At 49.5% G+C, this 21,243-nt stretch overlaps 6 protein-coding genes across 6 annotated transcripts; 5 read left to right on the forward strand and 1 right to left on the reverse strand.

Annotated features, from left to right (window-relative positions):
• Positions 1-37: 37 nt before the first annotated feature.
• SODALDRAFT_375676 (hypothetical protein) lies at positions 38-1,029 on the forward strand (the record flags this gene model as incomplete). Its single annotated transcript, XM_028614761.1, has 5 exons — positions 38-119; positions 495-508; positions 624-696; positions 794-888; positions 925-1,029. The coding sequence occupies 5 exons, from the start codon at positions 38-40 to the stop codon at positions 1,027-1,029; spliced, it is 369 nt and encodes a 122-aa protein (XP_028471313.1).
• A 541-nt stretch (positions 1,030-1,570) lies between these two features.
• On the forward strand, positions 1,571-3,902 carry SODALDRAFT_327704 (hypothetical protein). Its single transcript, XM_028610502.1, has 5 exons — positions 1,571-2,157; positions 2,219-2,248; positions 3,031-3,195; positions 3,247-3,320; positions 3,377-3,902. The coding sequence occupies exons 1-5, from the start codon at positions 1,930-1,932 to the stop codon at positions 3,648-3,650; spliced, it is 771 nt and encodes a 256-aa protein (XP_028471314.1). The 5' UTR covers positions 1,571-1,929; the 3' UTR covers positions 3,651-3,902.
• Positions 3,903-4,202: 300 nt separating this feature from the next.
• Positions 4,203-5,804, reverse strand: SODALDRAFT_327706 (HSP20-like chaperone). The gene is made up of 3 exons (XM_028610503.1): positions 5,503-5,804; positions 4,947-5,339; positions 4,203-4,872 (listed from the first exon to the last, which is right to left on the reverse strand). The coding sequence occupies exons 1-3, from the start codon at positions 5,534-5,536 to the stop codon at positions 4,550-4,552; spliced, it is 750 nt and encodes a 249-aa protein (XP_028471315.1). The 5' UTR covers positions 5,537-5,804; the 3' UTR covers positions 4,203-4,549.
• A 484-nt stretch (positions 5,805-6,288) lies between these two features.
• Positions 6,289-7,836, forward strand: SODALDRAFT_375681 (vacuolar protein-sorting-associated protein). The gene is made up of 2 exons (XM_028614762.1): positions 6,289-6,599; positions 6,718-7,836. Exons 1-2 carry the CDS (start codon positions 6,552-6,554, stop codon positions 7,381-7,383), a joined length of 714 nt encoding a protein of 237 aa, XP_028471316.1. The 5' UTR covers positions 6,289-6,551; the 3' UTR covers positions 7,384-7,836.
• On the forward strand, positions 7,812-12,576 carry SODALDRAFT_355724 (hypothetical protein; the record flags this gene model as incomplete). Its single annotated transcript, XM_028613849.1, has 23 exons — positions 7,812-7,836; positions 8,176-8,250; positions 8,337-8,500; positions 8,612-8,793; positions 8,871-8,954; positions 9,087-9,178; positions 9,358-9,443; positions 9,527-9,639; positions 9,696-9,720; positions 9,814-9,861; positions 10,005-10,053; positions 10,127-10,181; positions 10,240-10,324; positions 10,391-10,481; positions 10,610-10,721; positions 10,829-10,868; positions 11,333-11,373; positions 11,403-11,681; positions 11,737-11,757; positions 11,870-12,000; positions 12,078-12,165; positions 12,244-12,304; positions 12,475-12,576. 23 exons carry the CDS (start codon positions 7,812-7,814, stop codon positions 12,574-12,576), a joined length of 2,049 nt encoding a protein of 682 aa, XP_028471317.1.
• A 3,755-nt stretch (positions 12,577-16,331) lies between these two features.
• Positions 16,332-16,998, forward strand: SODALDRAFT_41057 (hypothetical protein). The gene has a single exon (XM_028615344.1). The coding sequence runs from the start codon at positions 16,444-16,446 to the stop codon at positions 16,918-16,920; it is 477 nt and encodes a 158-aa protein (XP_028471318.1). The 5' UTR covers positions 16,332-16,443; the 3' UTR covers positions 16,921-16,998.
• The last annotated feature ends 4,245 nt before the right edge of the window (positions 16,999-21,243 follow it).

The following is a 21,243-nucleotide window of genomic DNA, read 5'->3' on the forward strand; positions in this document are numbered from 1 at the left end:
AATGCAAAATAGACGAGGATACAGAGTTGGGCAGAGGATGGAACTCGAGGTTTCGTTGTTATTGCGGCGATGGCGGTCGAATGTGGGCGGAGTGGAGGAGTTCAGAGAAGTGGGAATTTGTGACCGTTAATCCAAGCCCAAAATAAGAAATTCACCCGTAACATGAAGTCATGTCAGAGGGTCACGTGAGGCGGGGTGACCGGGGCCGTTCTAGGTACTCGACGGATAGGTACAGTAATAATATCCTGAATGAACATATTTGCACTGTATGTCAAGCGCCTAAGGTAAGGTAAGTAAGGTACTGTGTCAGATACAGCGTAAAATAAATAAAATAAAATAAAAGTTACGCTGTATCTGACACCCGTTACGTAACCGTAATAACTACATATGGTCTGTTTATTAACAACCTGTCCTGTAATTATCCCGTACCGATCCAGAGTACCCGTATGGATGGAGCGTCTTGTTTTTAGAGCCATCTTTCTTGGACTGTCAAGATTCCATTGCCAACGTGCACCTAATTAATTCAACCACAACCACGGAGTAGGCACCTCGCCTGACTCAAAGGTACGCAATAGAACCGCTTCTAACACCTTCGACTTCAGCGCTGACTATACTCTCAATAGGCCCGGAGGAGACAGTTCGCCACACTCAACCTCACCCACGCACTGCCCCCCGTCCAACTCCGCCGTCTCTTGAGTTCAAGCCAAATCCTCAATCACACGACCGATCACATTGTCCATCATGATTTCCGATTCGGACCTGTATCAACTGGCCATTTTTCTGGGATCCACAGCCATGGCCTTGATCGTGGTCTACCACTACCTGGAAGTCAATGCTGACGACGACGGCAAGGCATCTCAGAAGTCACAAGCTACGAATTCGGCCAAAGTCACAGCTTCCGGCTAGGTTTGATCTGCACACGAGATGGAGTGGACTACGACCAAACTTTTGCAATATACCTCGAAAGCCATCATTTGGCGCAACTATCACCTGCAGCACAACTACACGCAGGGGAACGGGCGCAAATAAGAACATACCCTACGCTACCGTGTGCTACTAGCTGGAGAATAAGGAGTACCGGTGCTTTTCGTGATTTTCAAGGACTGTTTAGAGATGCGGGTCTATACCTTTCCCCGAGATAGCTTCGGCGAGGCCCCTGCGCGAGACCGTGGCATTGATAAGGCCATCAACATCACCTTATTCGCGTCGTTGGGGATTCCGTTTCTTTGTGATGCTGCCCTTGTGATGTTTCTATAGTGCAAGGTAAGGAGGTGCCGCTCTTGATCTGTTGCCTTGCTGGCTGCGTTGAAACAGATGCACAGCCACAATCATGATAAACAATGCCCGTGTAATAAGGTACGGATACGGGAGTACCGTACTGGCTGCATTGGTGGCTAAATAAAAACACCAGAGTGTGCCACCCACATGAAGAATTTGGTTGGGCAGGCACGAAGCCTGTAGGTACCTAGGTATCTAGCTGATTACCACCTAATTACATTGTTTGGCTGTTTGGCGCGACCAGGCAGAAAAGGCTGGTCGCCTCCTTCCTGTCTCGCATCCTTCCCTTTCCCCCAACTCTCCCTCCTGCCAAACCCTCATCAATCCACATCCCAGCCAACCCAGTCTCTCCCATTCAATAATCTCCTTCCTCTGCTCTACTTTCTCCTGCGCTTTTTGTTACAAACCGCTTTTACCGTTTACATAACCTACCCACTCTCTTTTTCCACAATATTCGACCATTCTATTTCATCGCCCAAGCCAACGGAAGAGACAGACGCATTCTGCAAGACCATTCTCCAAGGCGGCATAATTACTTAGCTGCTCGCCAACTGCAGCGATCAACAAGCTGCTAGCATTTCATAACAGCCTTTCCTTTTCATCAAGGCAACGCCGATTTCCCTTTTAGATTCCGACCAACCCGTCAACACCATGTCAGGCAAGCTCGACCAGTCTCTCGACGAGATCCTTTCGACTCGTCGCAAGTCTGCCGGAACTCGCCGCAGGTCGCAACGTCAGTCTGCTGGCCGTCCCGCAACAACTGCGCCCGTTGGCGGTGTTCAGAAGACATCGAGGGCCGCGCGCGTCGCGGCCAATAAGCCTACTCCCGCCAAGGCTACACCCCACACTGGTGAAAGCAAGATAATCGTGAACAACCTGGTGAGACTTTCCAGTCTACAAGCCTCTCGCAACCAACTTTACCGAAGCTAACACCCTGTAGCCCAAGGATGTAAACGAGCAGCAAATTAAGGTATGTCGCCGTTGAGGCTCCTACGACCTTGGATCTCTGTTCGGCCTGTTTTCTTCGCTCGTATCCCTTCTATCGGCGCCAGATCGAGAAACATCGCAAAAGGATGTTGATTCAACCACCCCTCGCTGGAGCCTGTCGAGACGCCTCAAAACTCCTTCCCTACATTTCGCAACCTGGAAGATGGTGCGATGAACGGAAGTTGAGCGTATCCCTCTCGCGCATAGTCAGAGACTCGAGGTAGCCTGGTCAGCACCTCTGGAGCCTGATAGCAGAGACTGGACACATGGGATGCAGGCGATATAACCAACACGAGGTTGCTACGAGTTGGCATCTGGGTTTTCTCCCGATTGGATTGCAATTTCGCATGATGGCTTCTAGCGAGCATAGCAGTGAGCAACAGCGAGCTTGATCGATGTGCTGTCGATACTGCATAGATACATACCGGATGGGTTCCGATCTTCTAGACATCTGCCGCGTATCAATGGGCGCGCCCGGGGGCATGTTGGCATTGGCTATGAACTCGATATTTCAGGGGAGTGTTGGTGGATAAGCGCTTGTTGGCTGCTTTGGATAGCGTCACCGGAGGTGTCGGCGGACACTGCTACTGGTTCGGCCGGCATCGGACCCATACGGAATTCGGCTGTACCGCTGCTCACGCTCACTGCTCTGCTCGTCGCCGGACTCCTGTGCTCGGACGGTCTTGGTTCCCGCGAAACTTGGCGTCGACGATCAGCGAACATTACTTCCCACCCTTTCAAATACTAACATGGGGTTTCCCTCAGGAATATTTTGCCCAGGCGGTCGGTTCTATCAAGAAGGTTGAGCTCTCCTATGGGCCCAACTCGGTCAGCCGCGGCATCGCCAATGTGACCTTTCACAAGCCGGATGGCGCTAGCAAGGCCTTTCAGAAGCTCAATGGTCTTCTGGTTGATGGTCGCCCCATCAAAGTAAGTCGGATCTGTAAGAGTATCGTTGGTGCTTGCTGCTAACTTCTCCAGATTGAGATTGTTGTCGCCGCTGCCCAGGCTGCCAACGTCATCCCACAGCCGAAGAGCCTCGCTGAGCGCACCACGTATGTCAAAGACTTCCACGGCTCGACACTCATGACTTTCTCTAACAAGTCGGCAGGCAACCCAAGGTGCAGCCGAAGTCTGCTGCTTCGGATAAGCACAACGCTAATGGTGCGAAGAGTGCTGTGGCGAATGCCGGTGCTCGAGGTCGCAAGACTCGCCGCCCGCGCAACAGCAGACCCGCCAAGAAGACGGCCGAGGAGCTGGATTCCGAGATGGCCGACTACTTTGAATCTGCTAACAATGCTCCTGCGACCGAGAACACCAATGGCGCCGCAGCTGCTCCTGCTCCTACAAACGGCGACGCGCCCATGGAGGATGAGATTATGTGAACTTAGACATAGGCTGCCAGCTTATGGCTTAGGGTTAAGACGAAGTCAGAAACAGGCCTAGGATGACCTGGGACATAGTTAGACTTGACTTCTGGCCGTTTTTCGCTTCCTCTTATCTTTTGTCGTCGGGCAGCCAGAACAAGGCAGGAGACCTTAGGCTGTCGTTCTTTTTTCCATTTGGTCAGTAAGGGAGGATTCAGATTGTGCCACATCTTCGCAGACTTTAGAATGGGGCTGTCTGGCAATTTCAGGGAACGGAATGGGTGATTTGTTCTTCACAGTAGCTAGCTGAGTTAGGCATGGTACTACTCGTGTTTGATGTCGATGGTGGCGGCGGAAGTTGTATTATTATCATCACTAATCCATCCAAATACTAATATCGCCGACTGAGACTGCCACTTGCCACTGGGTACACGGTCACTTTGTAGGCTTCTCTTTAACATTGCTGCTGCTTGGCCCATAACTTGGTGGTGGGCTGGCTGAAGTAGGAACGGAGAACGAACGGCTTGGTGCCTATGGATCGATTAGCAAGGACAGTCATGTTCGAAGTTGGTCAAAACATTCATTTATTTCTGTATTGGTTTGAGTCCCATGCAGCTGCGCGCTTTCCCGGAAGCAGGGAGGAATTAATGAACAACAGATGAGATCGGAGATCGTTTGTGCACACGAGGCAATTCATGCGCCGAATAGATATTTTTTGAATTACAATATCTCAGATATCCGTCTCACTCGCACAATGCCGGCTGACCTTATTCATACCGATACAGGCGCCGGTGTTGCGGTGGGAGCTTCGACCGCGAGTCTCCTCCGTCTCCGTTTCGCATTGCATGGCAAAAGGCATGGCATGAGAACATGTGTGGTCGTTATGTAGTGGTGGGTTGTAAAATCAGGGACGGAATTTACTTCGCGGCATTGTCGCCGTCGTCCTTGACAGCGCCCTCCTTACCGGCATCGCCCTTGCTGGTATCTGCTGTTTTGTTCTCCCCAACCTCCTCTTCCTCCTCGCCTTCAAGGGGGGGCATATCGTCATCGTCGTCATCGTCGTCATCGTCTCCGCCCAAGTCTCCGCCGCCGCCAAGCTTAGAGAAGTCAATGCCGCCGAAGTCGCCTCCCATGCCTCCCATGCCTCCCATGCCTCCCATGCCTCCCATGCCTCCCATGCCTCCCATGCCTCCCATACCTCCCATGCCTCCTCCCATGCCTCCCATACCGGGCATACCACCTATAAAACGGCCAAGTTAGTCTTCGCCCGGTGAGGAACTGGAACGGCAGAATCAAATAGTCGGAGTCACTTACCCATGCCGCCGAACTGAGAGAAGTCGTCCTCAGGAGCCTCGTCTTGTTCGTCCTCGTCGACCCACTTGTCGAAGTCGGTCTTGAGGAAGTGGACCCTCTTGGAGTCCTTGAGAAGACGGGGCCAGTACTCTTCCTTGAGCTCTTTCTTCTGAAGCTTCATCTCGACGTTCTTTCCGGTGTGGTGGACCTTGCTCTGCTCCGTATCAATCTCGGCGTAAAACTCGAGGTCAACCTTGTACGACTTCTTAAGAGTCTCGGAGTGGCCTTCGAACGACAGGCCCTGGGGCTTGAGGTCCAGCTTGAGGTTGGACGGGGGAATGTCTGGGACGGAGATGGTGAGGTAGATGAAGTTCTTGGAGGCATCCGTGGCGCTAGAGCGCTGGGCCCAGAGAACTGAAGCACAAGCACGATCAGCATATGTAGCCAATATGGTCGCTTGATGTTTAGGAGCCAGTAGCAAGCATTAGGATGCGGCCATGCATGGTACACCAGCAAGGCTCGTACCGCAGCTTCCTCCAGAACCATCCCATCTATATTGCACGTCAGAGCTGCTTACCTTCGGGGGTAGCGGGGGTAGCGGTGGTAGCCATTGCGAAGAACTGTTCAGAGGTTCTCTTTGTAGGGAGAAGCTCTTATAGTGCGAAAGGAATATGACAAAGTGTGGCAGAGGGGTTGCGTATTGACGTAGCTATGCACAGAACACGAGCGCCGGGATCGGCAGCTGGATGAATTGAGTTGAGTTCAGTTCCGTTAGAGGTGAAGAGGATGCCAGATCTAGATTGAAGGACTTTTTTGAATATGAAGAGAGGACAGGAGAACGGGCAAAAAAAAACGGCGGGCCCAGGTGGTGGCAGGCGGTAAGGCAGGCGATGATCGAGATGTGATTCTCAAATAGCGGGGGCAGTTGCTACTGGAGAGAGTGCCGGAAGCTTCCATAGAAAGTCTAAGAAAGTCGAAGATGCGGTACGAATACAGACCGGAGGTAGCAAACGACAGGGCTGAGGGAAGTCCCCGTTGCTCACCAGCCCCACCTTCATGATCGAGAAGTACTTACCATTTACATGTTGCTTCTACTGGGAATGATGTATCTTGTTATGACGTTCTCCCTCGGAGTTGGACAAACAGATTTCTCCTGCGGTACCTACCCTAGGTACCTGTAGTTCATGTGTCAGCCTGGACTGTCTGTGAGCTTCGCTGACGTGCCATTATCGGAGCTGATAGGGAACCTCCCGAGGCAAGCCAAGACGCGGGGACCAATTGGCCCCGCCGTACGAAGGCCGCTGCTCAACAGGTTTCATGCCAATTCGCTCCAGGGTTTCTGAACTGCTTGATTTCACGGGCAGTTCCGATTTCACTACCCAGCACTTCACGTCTAGCTAGCCTCCCTTGTCCTGCCTAGTCGCGAATACCACCCGTCGAGCCTCGATTTGAACCTCCAGCAAACGAACCACCTCACGGTCCACTTCGCGATCCACTAGCTGAAGACGATCAACTGAGTCTCTTTCGTCCTGCCGCTCTCCTAAAGTATCTATATCAAGTAGCATCTTTTTGCTTTCGATATTCTGAACAACGCTAGAGGCAGTTTCAGAGGCCTGGTCGCCCAACATGGAGACACTCCGGGCCATGTTTGCCAAACCGGACCCTCAGGCACAAGTACGTTGCGCGATGGAAAGATCTCCTCCGGCATTATGTCGAAATCTATGAGGGATTCACTCAATTTGCGGCCTCCGACATGAGCTGGAGCTAACATATGTACTTTCGGTGCTCACAGCTCCGAAAATGCAACGCGCTTATCCGCTCGAACATTCGAAAACTCGATCGAGACATCGCCTCCGTCAAGCAAGTCGAAGCTAAGACGAAGAGCCTTATCGTTCAAGCCGACAAGCGCGCCCAGCGAGAGCCACAGCGGGCCAAGCAGGCGCAAAAAGAGGCGCGCGACTTTGCCAGGGAACTGATCCGAGCGCGGAAAACGAGCAATCGTTTGGTGACATCCAAAGCACAGCTCAACAGCGTTCAGATGCAGGTCAACGAGGCCTTTGCCGTCCGCAAGATAGAGGGGAGCATCCGTGCCAGCGTTGGCGTTATGCGTGATATCAACTCGCTCATCCGTCTTCCCGAACTTGCCGGAACCATGCAGGAGCTTAGCGTTGAACTCATGAAGGCGGGCATTATCGAGGAGATGGTTGGCGAGAGTCTCCCCGAGGACATGGATGGTCTCACTGAGGACGCCGAAGGCGAAGGCGAAATCGACAAGGTTCTCGGCGAAATCCTCAAGGACCGTGGCCCCGCTGCCCGCGAAAAGCTTCCCACCGTCCCTGTCTCCCAGGAACCCAGGCCAGTCGAGGCCGAAACCGCTGCCGCGCAGGAAGAAGACGAGGAGGACGCAGAGGCTATGATGAGCCAAATGCGCGAAAGGCTGGAGGCACTTCGGAGCTAAGACTGGGCTTGAGAGTGTTTTGTGGCTGCTATTTGCCATATTTCCCTTCATTTTCGAGGTGTACACGCATATACTGATATACGCAAGTTCTGTTTGCAGGGTGCCCGGCGTTATGGGACTGGGCTGGATTGTGCATTTTTCGGACGTTTTTACTGTTTTCCCATTTGGTTGCCCAGCCATGGAGGGGAGCAGAACTCGGAGATGAGAACAAAAAGCGACAAGGCAGCGAAGGGTGCCTCTGCGTGCGCTGACATCTACTAGTCGCTACCTTACCGACTGATTTTGTCATCGCGCTTCTTATCAGATGGATGGTTTATTCACGATGCTTCGGCACTCCAGCGTCTATAGATTCCATTGATCCGATCGGCAGACTCTGAGGCGTCGCATTGGATTTGGATGTTTAAAATCTTCTCTTTCGTCAAGCGACCATGGCTGCGATCGTAAGCGGGCGAGGTCAATTTACCACTCGAACAAAGTTCCATTCTTCCGCAAGGATATCAATGAAGAAATAAGTTTCACATATTCACAACAGTTGACGGCGGTGGTTATATTATCTCTAGACATCTTTGCTATTCTCTCCTCTCCCACGGCGTATACCTGATCTTATCCCAGGTGGATCTCCTCAAACTTCAATAGGCAACCACCTTTCATCAGCATGACGTCCCGCAAAGCTAATCCCTAAGGCCTCTTCATGACTGCTAGGGCACTCTCCTAGGATACATGGCGCTGTGAGGAGTATATCTTAGGTGCATTACCTCCATTGCTATCGGGTTACTGGACAGGTGGCTCTAGGCCAACAGCTCGACTGTGCCACCGAGTACAATGGGAAAGCAACATTTACCTCGGCTGTCGTTGGATTCAAGAGCGGTACGAAATCTAACTACGGACAGCAGTCATGGCAGAGTCGACTGGAACGATTCATCTGTTACTCTTATCTTTTGACCCCTTGCCAGGCTGGGGCTCCCCTATTCAACGAACCGTCGGTCCAGAGAAGGAAAGGAGGAGAGATGAAATTCCTCCGGAGTTCCCATGTTTCGCTGAAACGCAAACTAGTCGACGTCTTGCAAGTCAATTTTGGAACTCGAAAATAAACAGGGAGATGTCTCAACCTTCCAGCGTGAAATGACGTCTCGAGATAACCGAAACCCACAACCTAATACAAAGAAGATACGGCGGAGAGATGCTGCAGATTCGTCTGGTTAGGCAAGACTGTTGATTCAATGGCCAGTTTGTGGATTTGCATGTTGCCAACCATGTCTCCAGTGAGAACGTCCCATTCAGGATGACCATGGTCACCTCGGCTACAGAATGGACGAATGTCCAGTCTAGTGTCGAGCATCGCTCTCATTCTCTCGGGTCCTCTTTGGAAGAATTGGTATATTCTCCCAGTGAAGACATCCTTCAGGCCTTGTGTTTATCCCTCGCCACGTATGCAAGGAAATAACTGGTTTATTCTACGTGTCGATGGGCCTTCGAAAACACGCCAGTGACAACTATCGCTGGGGCAAGGAAGGTGTTCTTGACCAGCCTTCCAACGAGACTTGGTCCTACAGGCCCGGGATCCTCGAGACGTGTCCGGGAGTAAATGCTTATTCGTATTTCCCAGACCATGCTCCCGGTCTTCGACTCACCGCGATCCCACTAGGGAGAGGAACGCCTCAGCGGCTAATAATAAATGGATGGTTGAGTAAACGGAAAGCCAGCAACGGTGCCGTGCAGACCAAGAGTCCTTGGTCCGGCCATCGACTGTGGACATTTTCCATGGGCTCTCCCGCCAGACACGTTTTGTCCCGAAGTGGGGAGAATATGTATAGGGAACTCGAAGTGGGGAGAATATGTATAGGGAACTCGAAGTGGGGAGAATATGTATGGGGAACTCGAAGTGTTCGGTTTCCTTAACGACAGAATCCCCTATCCACTCCTACGGTAGAGATGCCTGCTAGAAAACTTCACATCCCTGGAACATGTGTGAAGGGCTGGGTGGTGGTGTCGCAAACCCACTCGCCCAGTTCCCTTCGATGTCCCTTGACCATTCGAACGAGGTTATGAACAGTCGTCGAGTTTGGACATTGACAAGCCATCGGACCTCACCGTCTTGAATGACTCGTTCGTCTGGGGAATCTGATCATACGCAAGGATCTAGAAGGGGAGAAGACAGGAATCCTCGCCCTCAACGGACGTTCCACTTATCATTAACGGCCCGACGCCGCGAATCTTTCGGATGGAGGGCAACTCCACATGCGTCAAACCTTGTATGTGCGTCAAAGCGCTGCCCTAGAAGAACCACAGAAGTCTTCCCCTGTTCTTTCCAGCGGGGAGAAGCCAAACCCGTCCCTCGTTTTTTCTTTCCCCGCCCGGAAGAGGGGAACGTGGTGCAGTGAACGAGTCAAATCGGAGCGGTGGGGCGGAGGCCACGAGCTTTGATGCTAGATCAATTACGTGCTGCCTTGCGTCGAGGGCTTGCAGTCAACGGAGACCGTTCTCTGATTATTCTGAGTAATTAGCGGTCCTCCGCATAACTCAGCTCGGCCCTCTAGTCTTTGATGATTTTACTTCGTAATTACAACGTACTCCCATAGCAATCATTAGCCACCAAGTTACGTGCCCAGCTGCATTTCTAGGCATACGACGAAGAAGGCGGACAGACGGGAGAGCTAGCCCCACGATCCCGTTGCGCAGACGATTAACCTGATTTTCTTTTCCGACTTTTTGAGTCAGAGACTGCCAAGACAGCAGCCAACAGACAAAGAAGATGAGTCCTCAGAGGATCTAGTTTTCGTGACATACTGTCGGGGTAGGTGTGAGACTAGTGTTCTGCTTTTCGACAGGTCGATACGTTCTTCCATCCTTTACGAGTGACATGGCGGTCAAGATGCAACAAGGCATTCTGCAAATCAACAGCAACGGACCGCAACGCAGAGTTTTCCAGTACATAATTCTTGTCGGTGGGCTTGCTTCGAAACATACTAACCGCGAAGAGATGAGTCAATCAAGCCCTCTATGACAGAAGGCGAGGTGCATAAACGTGCGTCCGATCCCGGCGGTCAAACACGGGACGGCAAACCCAGCACCATATGCAGCCTATGCCAGCGATGCCAGTTAAACCAAAAAAAGAAAAAAAAAAGGAGGAAAAAGGAAGAAAAAAGAGGACCTTCCGCTTACGACAGAATAGGTATTGCGAGTAAACCAGTCGCTGTGACATTCGACTTCCAATTAACAGCTGTAGTTTGTCACTGTATAACCATGTGCCGATTCTGGCAGGTCATAGAGGATAAGAGCGCCAGAGGAACAAAACCCCCCCATGTGACAACCAACAAGACCCCACACCACTCGACAACGTCTGGTTGTTCTAAGTCGTGGGGGTTTTAGCAGTCAAGCGATGCCGTCAAGTGATGGGGACTTTAAGCCTGCCCACATGTGATTGCGAAACGAAAATTTGTGATAGGAAGCGGGATTACATAGTTGCCCGTGGTGGCAGCAACATCGTGCCCCTTTAAGCGCAACTGCTACCTTTTCTTAAGGAGGGGGTGTGGCGATACAGGCAAGTATTATCGCGAGCGTGGGATGCGGGATTGTTGACATTCTGTGCATCTTCGCGTATGTACGTTGTACATACGTTGGTATGTAAGTATGTACATATCATCCCTTAACTCCCTATCCCAAAACATGGTAGGGTAACGCTGCATGTCGCGGGTCGGCAGTTCCCGCAGAACCATGCCTGATAGCGATATTCGCATAGGACGGGAAGTACCTAAAGTTTTGCACTTCTTAGGATATGTACCTTATATATTTAATAATAAGCACCTGCCTCCTTGGAGGAGCCGAGCCACTTGGAGGATTCGCGGCATCTACTAAAAGCGTCGCGAAGGCCCTTGGAAGGAACATTCGCTTCCTTTCCGTCCGAAATCCTTCATCCCACGTGTTTTTATTACCACTCCATGGCCCATAGCCAAGCACGGAGTCCTTCACCGAGATCATTTCATTTCAGATGTACCCCTTGGCACCCCCACTTGACATAGGCTGGTCAGGGTTGGAGCTGGCATTCTCCGTCCTCATCTCACTGGACGGGGTAGGGATACTGAGACGGGCCGGCGGACTCTTCGCAGCAAGATTTTGCGCACATGGCTGAGGGGTAGGAAGCTTGGCGACCACCCCCTATATTCCGTGACCGATTACGGACAAGGTGATCTGAATGTTGTAATGAAGGATATTGGTAATAAGAAATCCCGGGGTTCACATGCTCGCGAACCGATCGTCATCATCTGCGAGGCGGATGCCTGGATACTACACGTGTACATGTATTGACGATATTTATAAAGCATTCACAGCAGTCCGCACCCACTCACCAGATAGCAGCAAAGGTGACAACTTTGGGTCACCTCGCTATTGTCGCACCAACTAACAGCAGCGCTTTTTAATCGATCATTTGGAAAGAAGGGTGAACCGATAAGCAAATAGCTCCCTGGGTTGAACGTTTACTTCGTAGAGAAGGGAAATTTGCAGACGGACTTTGCCAGGTGAGAGAAGCTTTGCCGGGGTTCACCGAGGGAGCGAAGAATAGCCGGCACGCAACTCCATCATCGTACCGCAATTCCGCAACCCCGACACAGCCAGCGCGTGGAATATCCACTCCAGAAGCTAGAAGGGTATCCCGGTCCGGGACTGTACGTTATTGATCCCTGGACTGGGGGCAGTTGTTCTAGCCCGGAGATCCATGGACCGCGAAAAATACCTCGTACAGATAGTATTCGAACCTGTCTTCAAACGTTGCCGTCCCGAGCTGTTCGTGAAAAGCGAAAAGCGGAAGAAGATAACTCCGTAAGATTTGTACGGCATTTCTATCTGATGTGTTCAGGCAAGGCCGTTTACAACTTTCGCACCTAACGGGACATCCGGGAAGTGGCGTCTATACACGTACAACGTAAGCCCGCCCATGTGTATTTTGACGAACATGTGAAGTACCCACCTAAAAAGTACGGAGTATCCCTGGCAGGGGATATTCTTAATTACCACCTCCGAACCGTTCTGGCTCTGAGTCCCGAAGTTCAACCGTGGCTGACATGTGCTTTGTTCTCTGTTTGCTGCCTGGAGGGAGGTCATCGCATTGTTGACACGGAGCACTCCGTCCCAGGAAGGTCGAGAAGCTCGAAAATGATGGCAGACTGGGCTACTGATACATACCTCGTGGAGTAGAGGACGAGTCTACAACGTATGCACCATGGCTGTCCGCATCTCGGTTTGTTTATGCGACTCCGGCATTGCGACGGATGGCCTCGAGAAGGGATGTCGATCGGGTCCATACATTTCATTCATCCCATGTGGCGGTCTAGCAGGGCGTGTAAAAATAAAAAAGGGAAAAAGGGAAAAAAAGAGGGAAAGCACCGTGAGAGGCCTCAACTTTGACTGAGAAGCACTTTGGCAGACGGGCGAAAAACAGGATCAGCGCCCTTCTGGTAGGATTATCGCCCTTTGGTGACGAGAATAGACTTCTTTGTGATGGTTGGTTGCAGAGTCTCCCCCGAGCGGCACCGAGCGGCAGCTTCGGGGACCCAAGATGACAAGGAGTGAACAAGTGAAGAAGGGGGCAGATACTAATATGCGAAGGATACGATACGTCGAGCTTGAATGCCAATCAAAATGGAGTGTAAGCAATGCCTACGCTGATGTGGTAACGTCGCAACCTGACAGACACCCGGACCTCCTTTGGAATTCCCATTCATTCTTCATTCCTGCGTATCATGGCTGACCGCAGTCGCCAACTCGCACAGGCTATCACTGGTAACTGCTACTGGTGACTGATAGTTACTGGTGTTGGACGGCTGACCACGGCAATGTGATGGGTGTGGTCGAAGCCATATTATCGCCTATGTTGAAGCGACAACGGACAAGGAGTTCCTGGGATAAAAGGGACGAAATAGAGGCCTCTACACGCCACTCGTCGTGGGAATTCTCAAGGCAACTTAAGCAACTTTGAGCCCACAAGAACCGTATGTTGCAAACGCGGGCTGTGATTGACCAAGATCCATTAAGCAGAAATCCGAGAACGAAACCAAACAAACACGAAAATAAAAGAGAGTTGACAGATGATAAGCGATAGATAAAGGAGAGAATGTGAAGAGGTGGGAAATAAAGAGGAATATTCCTGGAGGATGCGCGGTAAGAAGTACGAACAAGTATAATAGGCTTGTTCCTGTGCAGTACAACATAGCCCGAAATAGGAAATAGGGTATTGATCGCTGCAAATAGCAAATACAGGATAGGATGGTGGGTGCCTTGGTCAGCTTTCTTCTTACCTTAACACCCCCTTCTTTAGCTTTTGCTCTTTTTTTCTTTTCCTCCCCCTAATCTTGGCTGTTGGGGGTTCGTTGCCAACGGGAAAGGGGTGACTGAGGTCTGGAGCGACCGGTTCCCCCAATATTTCCTTCGCATCCATCCCTTGATACGAAGAGCATGGACGGTAACATGCGTCCCTTGTCACATCAGGTGTTCCGAGTTCCCCGTGCAACAAACAAGTGGGACAAACGGGGCAAGATTCAATACGGTGAAGTGTAGGTACGTACTCCGTATATTGTGATTGCTTCGTAACGGTCGGGTCGAGTGGGGGACAAGGTTCTGTATAACAATATAAGGTACCGTATGTAAGGTACCTACGGAAGGTAAGGTACTCAAGGTATGTACCTAGGTATGTACGAAGTAAGGTACTGCGTATTTACCTGTCCGTTGAATGTGGAGAAACGGTTCGGTACGCAGCACGGATAGATATAACGTTCTTAACGTCAAGCTCTTGTGTTCCTCAGGCGTTACGTTCCAGCGGTCGTGGACGGATCTGGAGAAGACACGTACCCACTATACCTTAGGTAAGGTCATTATTACCGTACCTTAGGTAGGTATCTGATGGAGGTGGGTATTCCGTACAGAGTACATAAGGTAGGTACCTACATAGGCACGAAGTCGCATGCCCATTTATTTACCTAGGTACCTAAGGTACCTTAGGGGGATGATCTACCTACCCCAGGCTTTGCCCATAGACCGCGACTCGCAACAGAATCAAGGCCCGCCGTCCAGCAGGCCTCGCGGGACCTCCCCGGATCCGGGGCACATAACCCCTAGATTTCCGGTCACTCACTTTCATTTCTTTTTTTCTTCTTCACCGTGCGCTCCTTGCCTTACTCCGTAGGGATGGATGTAAGGCCCATGCCATCCCAGCATGTTCCAGATTCCCAGTACCTATTCCCAGTGATTGGAAACTGGAAACGGTAGCCGACCTACTATCCCTGGGACGGTGGTTGGAAACCGTATGTATTTGGTAGATGAACTACGAAGTGCTGATGAGACAGTGTTTCGCCTGGCTGTTTTATTAGCGGGGAGACTTGGGTACAGCCGTCCGCACTATAGCCTATCATTCCCTCCTGCGACGAGCCTAGGCCATTCCCGGGGCTGCGTTCCGACGGGAGGCTTTAGCAATCTCCCCCAGTATTAGGAGGCGGTCAGGTCAATCACCGCTTCTCTTAGTTGTATTGGGCTTGCTTCTGTGCGTATCCGACCACTAATTATCCATACCATACCTCAAAAGCAACCTGACTGGCTCGTGATGGCCCAGATCATCAACTCAGTCAAGCATGACTCTCACTTATAGAGTACAACCGGGAGCCAGCTGTTAGATGAGATTTTGGAATGAATGATTGGATTCTTCACCGATTGATGGTTGGATGGCTGGATGATGGTTGCTTGCTTGACCGTCTTGTCACCTGTTGCTTTTCATATTTTTCCATCTCCCCCTTTTTGGCCCCTATGCCATTTTTCTTTCTTTTTCTCTTTGTCGTGGTTTTTGCTGTTGCATGGGGTATATACAAAGTACGTATTATCGCACAATGTACATTATTATGTACCTTACGTTGCTTTGACCTGTGACGCGTCCCGCCAGATTGGGGCCCTATGTATTCCCTGATTTTGGATCTTCATCTCAGTAATCTTTGCGAATCTGACGTTGTCGCGTCATCAACAATACCGCCTATCTGAAACCCTGTTCGCCTCACCGCCAAAAGCTTGAAATACCACCCAACTATTATTAAGGCATCCATCCATTCTTTCACCTGAATTTCTTACACCCATCTTCGCTATAGAACAGCTTGCCACGTAGACACCGGTATCGGTTGGGTCGGTAAGACCAGACTTGTACGGCCTACGAGGTGTGGAAAGTGTGATGGCGATTGCCAACTGTACGAAAATAATGACATTCCAGCCCGAGGATCGAGTGCATACCCTATCAATAAAAGAAAAGCGTTACAACGTCTCATTATTACTCGTAGCTTCGTTTTTCTGCCAGGCCCTTTTCTTCTTCCCTTGGCCCTCGGATCTACCGTGACTCAGTTGGTCTCGCCAGGGCGGTGACCTCGGTATTGATTCCGGGGGCGGCTTGACTCGTTCCTTCCCCTTCCCCCTCCCTAACCCCTAAGTCCCGTCGGGAAAGTACCCCCACCCGCAACCGTTTTCCCTTCCACGAGGTCGGTTCAGCTGGCTCCCCCCCCCCCAACCCGCGGCACACACACACACACACTTTCACATTCCACACTCCCCTTTCCCTAATCCACTCCACCTCTCACCCCCCGGTTCTTCCGATTTAGGCACTCCCTCTTACCGCCGAGATCTCTCAGGAACCGGGAGTTAGGATCCAGCCCCAAATACCCTTGCAACCTTGCAGGACATTTCTGACTCTCACCGCACACCCGGAACGGGAGCCGGACGCGACCCACCAAACAAAAGACGGGAGCGTGTCGTTCATCCCACCCCCCGCCCGTGGATCCTGTCAGGTTGACACCAGATCCCCCAGCTTTCATTCTTATATATATCTTGCCCCCCTATCCCCTGACGACCCGCTTCTCCTTGATCGTCCTCTTCAATCCAAAAAGCAGCTAATAATCGACACCGTTGGGGCATCGACTCCCCTCTGGCTCGCCTCTTACGAAGCAATCAAAGAAAGCTCAAAGCGTCACCTTTACCATCACTCAACATCATCAACTTCACCAAGCTACCCCAGGTAGCCCGCAACAACACATCACCATGTACGGCTCGTACGGATCATACAGCTCTATGAGCCCCATCTCCATGGGGGCTCCTTTGGACGTGACCTCCAGCAGCATGCTCGCGCATGACAGGTCATGCGCTTTCCCGTCGTGGCCGCACCGGGATTCTCTCTCTGCAACTGAGTCGGGCCGCCCATCCTCGTACCTTTCCGACGACGATCTCTTCCCTTCAGCACCCGTTGAGGACGATGCTCGCAGTGTCTCCAGCTCCGGCTCCAGCTCCAGCATTTCACCCATGGCCGACGACGAGTTGCTCCGCATGGAACGGGAGCGACAGGCATTGCAACGCGAGGCCGCCCTCCGCTACATTGTCAACGAGAAGGAACGTCGTCGCCAGGCCATGCACGCCAAGCGCCAACGTGCCCGTCAAGCCCAGGGTGGCAGCAGCTCTTCGGGGAAAGCATCCAAAAGCAAGCTCACTTCCATGACGCCCATCGCGGAGGCTGGCGAGTGAGCCAAACACAGAGTCAAGGGATGACTCGCCACAGTCATCACCGCCACAGCTTATTACCAAAACCGACCCCACAGAAGCCGAGCTTCACAGCCACGGCGAAAACTCCGGCGAAACGAACACAGGTCACTAGAGGCTGCGTCGACAACCACCGCCCAACTCATGCCTCACCGCCTTTGGCCGTGCATGTGAAGCAAGGGAGAACTGCGATCCTAGTGAGGAACAGCGGGAATTCTCGCGTCCTCCCCCCTTGGCAAAACGTTCTGCTTTGCCAGAGACCCCACCTTATCTGGCTGTCGGGGTCTAGACACCCCCACCCCGACCATGTGTCCAGCCTATTACGTCTCGCGAGCATTGCCACAACGGTCGCACTATTTTCGCCAGATCTCAACAACTTATTAGTGCGAAGCCCTCTTCATACGGCCGGATTCTCCCGACTTCTTCACATTGATCGGCGCAACACACAAACCCGCGGCAAGAATCCCTCCGGGCATTTCTGATTACCTAATTGATCTATGCTTCGTGCGCCCGTCTGCCATTTCGGAGCAGGACAAAAACGTGGACGCTAGGCTTTTCTTTCCCCACCATTTCAGATTTTTCTTCTTCGCCTCGGCTTTTTATTACTCCGGTGGGGCCGAACACGTTGAACCCACGACGCTCTCTACCGGAAGAACATCAGGGTCCCTTTATTAGCCGAGGGACGACGTCAGGATTACATTCCTTGATTTTTTTTTATTATTATTTCGGGCATCACATGCACCTTTTCTGTTAATCTATTTTTGTTTGGCTTCTGTATTGATACCCCCCTTCTCGAATCCCCGTCGTGTCCCGGAGTTCAAGCCGGGTAATGCCCTCTTCTGTTTTCGTTCATTTTTAGCTTGGGTACACCACCGAGCGTATGGAGTGGGGTCTAAAAAAGGTAATATTGGGCGTTGGGATCATTCATAGGGAACACTCCCTCCCGGCTTTGGACACCAGATCGGCAGCATTAGCATCAGCATCATGTCATCGGGAGCTGAGCGAGCACTTACATCATTGTTTTACGGGTATTTTTGATGCTCTCGTCCATCTTGATGAGATTTGGATTTCCCTGGAGTCTAGGCCTGCATCGAATTAGAGATACCCACCCATTGGGATGATATGAAGACATGAACTGCTACCTAGTTGCATTAATAATCAAGCATTAATACTTGAACTGGTCTTGAAAATTTGCCTTGCTTCTTCTCATCGGTTAAAATACTCACGATCTATTTCGTACGACGTCCTGGGAACGATGCCCAGCCGTTCAGTTGCAACATTTTTGCGCCACCATCGCCACACAGGCCACACGACAGCGCATCACCCATCAAGCGGCCCGACGGGATCAGATGTCAATTTCCTCGACCACAACCCGAAATGGACACGTCACGCTTCACCGCGGGTAAAGGCATCCAAGTACAGTCGGAATTCGGTCCAGAATCGAGACAGTTTGCTGGAACGGCGGCGCAGCACACCAAATGGCAAAAGCACGGGAATGAGACATGCTGGCGGTGAAAGAATACGTTTGTTGGATTGTTGGGACGAGAACTTTGCCCCTTTTCGTCATTTCCGTCCTTTTCTCTAATTAGTCTCTAGTCCCTCTCTCCGGCCAAGTGCAGCTTTCAGCTTCCTGTCTTTCCCTGGGCGCGGTCCAGCTTGGGTGAAGTGAACTGGATGAACTGTACTGTCGGATCCTTTCCGTTCGGGAACGTTGTGGAATCGTGTTCCCCAAGGAGTCGCAGTGGCCCGTTTTTCTTTCGGCAATTCCGTTTGACCTCGATGTCCGCCAGTAAAGCCGTCGATCTTTCCGTCCCTTGCATGTCGACGTCGGGTGCTCCAGTTTGGCTTGTCCGTTGTACCTCTGTGGTTTTGTTCAGGCGTCTGCAAATGCAGATATCCGTTCTTTATATCGCGGTATCCACGCCTCACTTCTCCCGTCCTTTCTTTCGCTTGAAGACAGAGGGGCTAAGGTGGCTAGTCTGCCTACGCCCACCGTTCACAGAGAGGTTACAGGTAAACTGATATCTAAGGGTGAGGCTAGCCTGAGGGTAGGTATGGGGCGGAGCGGGGCGGAGAGTTAAGCTAAGGGTTACTATAGGGCACGGTCTATGCTAGGTTATATAATATACGTGTACGCCTTAAGTGTCGGGTATTAATGTAAGGGGTAAATAAGTAAGGGGTAATAAAGTCGAGTGGGAGATAGTAATAAATCAACGAAGAGCCGGGAAACGATTAGGAAACGATTAGGAACCGATTCGGAAACGATTAAGAAATAATTCGAGATAACTTCGTATACGGAACTAGATCCTAATAGTAAGATTTAGCTATAAGAAGAGGTCGAAGACTTAGAAGAATAAAAAGACGACTTTTATAATCTTAGATTTATTAAAAATAAGAATTAAAGACCTTATCTTTATAGACTATATTCTAGCCGGCGACCACTATAAGACGTTATATAAAGGAATTAAATTAAATAAGTGAGTATATACTAACTACTATCTTATATTACCGGTTACTAACTAGTATTAGATGGTATTAAATAAGGAAAACGTCCTAATTCTAATCTCTACCGCTATATATAGTAATAGAAGACTTACCCTAGGCTCTTATACTATAGAGGTGGATAATGTCCTATATATAGCTGGAATTCCTAAGATACCTTAAATATCACCTGCTAGGGTAGCTATTATTATCCTACTAGACGTTTTAAATAATAAGGAGAAAAGGTCTTTATAGAAAATTATACGTTTTAGCTGTATTTAGTTTATTAATTATTAACCTATTTTCTTCTAGATTCAGTATAAAATAGCTTAAAAATAACCTAGTTTTCGGGCTACTAGTGCTACACTTAAAGATACACCTGTTTTCCGCTATATATACACTTATTAAGGCGGGAAAGCTTACTAATATCTTTCCGAATTAGAGTTCTATCACGAGCGTATAACACTATAGCTCCTTAACTAAATTAATACGCGAAGATCCGAAGTTAAGGAGCTTACGGTGCAGAAAAAGGCTTTAGGGTAAATAAAACGCGTTAAGATTAAAGGAATATATATACTAATATTATATTAGATAGGCTTAGGCAGTAAAAGAAAGATTTAGTAAGAAGACTATTTATATAAACCGGGAAGAAACGTGTATTCTAGTAGTGGACTCTAGTATTTACTATATAAGTGTTATATTCTCGGTATTTACCTTTTCTCGTATTATTTCTAATAAATTATAGCACCTTATAGACTTTTAATAATATCGAATATAGTGCTAGTCGTGGATACTAGGCGAAATAACGCGTCGTTATTTTCTCGCGGTTATCCCTTTATTCTTTTACCCTTATATAGACTTTATTAGATAGATATTTAATCTAATAGCGTATAGTATTCTAGCGAATCCTAATAAGAATTACTACTTTTTTATAACGAACCGCAGAAAAAGAAGGACGTGTAGTATATAGTTCCGGAAACGATTCGGAAACGATTTAGAAATAATTCGAAAATTAACTCCCACTAATACGCTAACTCTTTAATATAGATAAGGTGTATATCGCAGGGCCTAGCGAAATCTAACGACGACGATACGACGTCGAATTCCGATTTTTCGTGCTATACGATTTTAATATAATACCGTGGATTATTATAACCTTATATAGAACACACGTTCGCCCTCCCCCACCACCCTTAAAAGCCCCGCCTTTAATTATTAATAGTATTACTAGAGTGCTCGCGAAGATTAATAAACTAATAATAATACTTAACGCGTTCCTTAAGTTAAGTAAACTTAAAGAATTCGTGGCAGAATTCAAAGGGAAGATAATTATAGATATTTATACTAGCCTCACGAATACCGATTATCTTCGGTATATTATTCGTAAGTAACAGATTATCCTCTTTCATTAAGGCGGTTAAGGCCTTATATTAGCCCTAAAGTAAATAAAAGAAGTAAATCAACGAATATATATAAGTATAGTACCTTATTAACGATTATTATAGAACCGTTCTAATAGACTATATTAGTATATCCAGGACTCTTACTAATTATAATATAACTATAAAGTAATCTGCTTTTTTAAGGAGTAGGTAAAATAGTAGAAGTTTCCTGATATAACTTCCTTTTTCGTTAAGACTAACTATAAATATATCGGCGGTATAGAGTAAAAAGAAATTATTTAGGTATAGTATAGTTAAAACTCGGAAAGAGGTATATTTTTAAATCGTTTCTAAATCGTTCCTAAACCGTTTCTGAATATTTCTGAATATTTCTGAATATTGCTGAATTATCTCTAAATCGTCTCTAAATCGTTTCTAAATCGTT

The sequence above is a fragment of the Sodiomyces alkalinus genome (assembly GCF_003711515.1).
Source record: "Sodiomyces alkalinus F11 unplaced genomic scaffold SODALscaffold_1, whole genome shotgun sequence".
NCBI lineage: Eukaryota > Fungi > Ascomycota > Sordariomycetes > Glomerellales > Plectosphaerellaceae > Sodiomyces > Sodiomyces alkalinus.

Coding starts and splice junctions, on each gene's coding strand:
- SODALDRAFT_327704 (XM_028610502.1), top strand. CDS start 1,930: ATGTCAGGCAAGCTCGACCAGTCTCTCGACGAGATCCTTTCGACTCGT. Junction 3,196..3,246: donor TTGATGGTCGCCCCATCAAA/GTAAGTCGGATC, acceptor TAACTTCTCCAG/ATTGAGATTGTTGTCGCCGC. Junction 3,321..3,376: donor AGCCTCGCTGAGCGCACCAC/GTATGTCAAAGA, acceptor ACAAGTCGGCAG/GCAACCCAAGGTGCAGCCGA.
- SODALDRAFT_327706 (XM_028610503.1), bottom strand. CDS start 5,536: ATGGCTACCACCGCTACCCCCGCTACCCCCGAAG. Junction 5,340..5,502: donor TACCCCCGCTACCCCCGAAG/GTAAGCAGCTCT, acceptor CTTGTGCTTCAG/TTCTCTGGGCCCAGCGCTCT. Junction 4,873..4,946: donor CTCTCAGTTCGGCGGCATGG/GTAAGTGACTCC, acceptor GCCGTTTTATAG/GTGGTATGCCCGGTATGGGA.
- SODALDRAFT_375681 (XM_028614762.1), top strand. CDS start 6,552: ATGGAGACACTCCGGGCCATGTTTGCCAAACCGGACCCTCAGGCACAA. Junction 6,600..6,717: donor AACCGGACCCTCAGGCACAA/GTACGTTGCGCG, acceptor CGGTGCTCACAG/CTCCGAAAATGCAACGCGCT.
- SODALDRAFT_41057 (XM_028615344.1), top strand. CDS start 16,444: ATGTACGGCTCGTACGGATCATACAGCTCTATGAGCCCCATCTCCATG.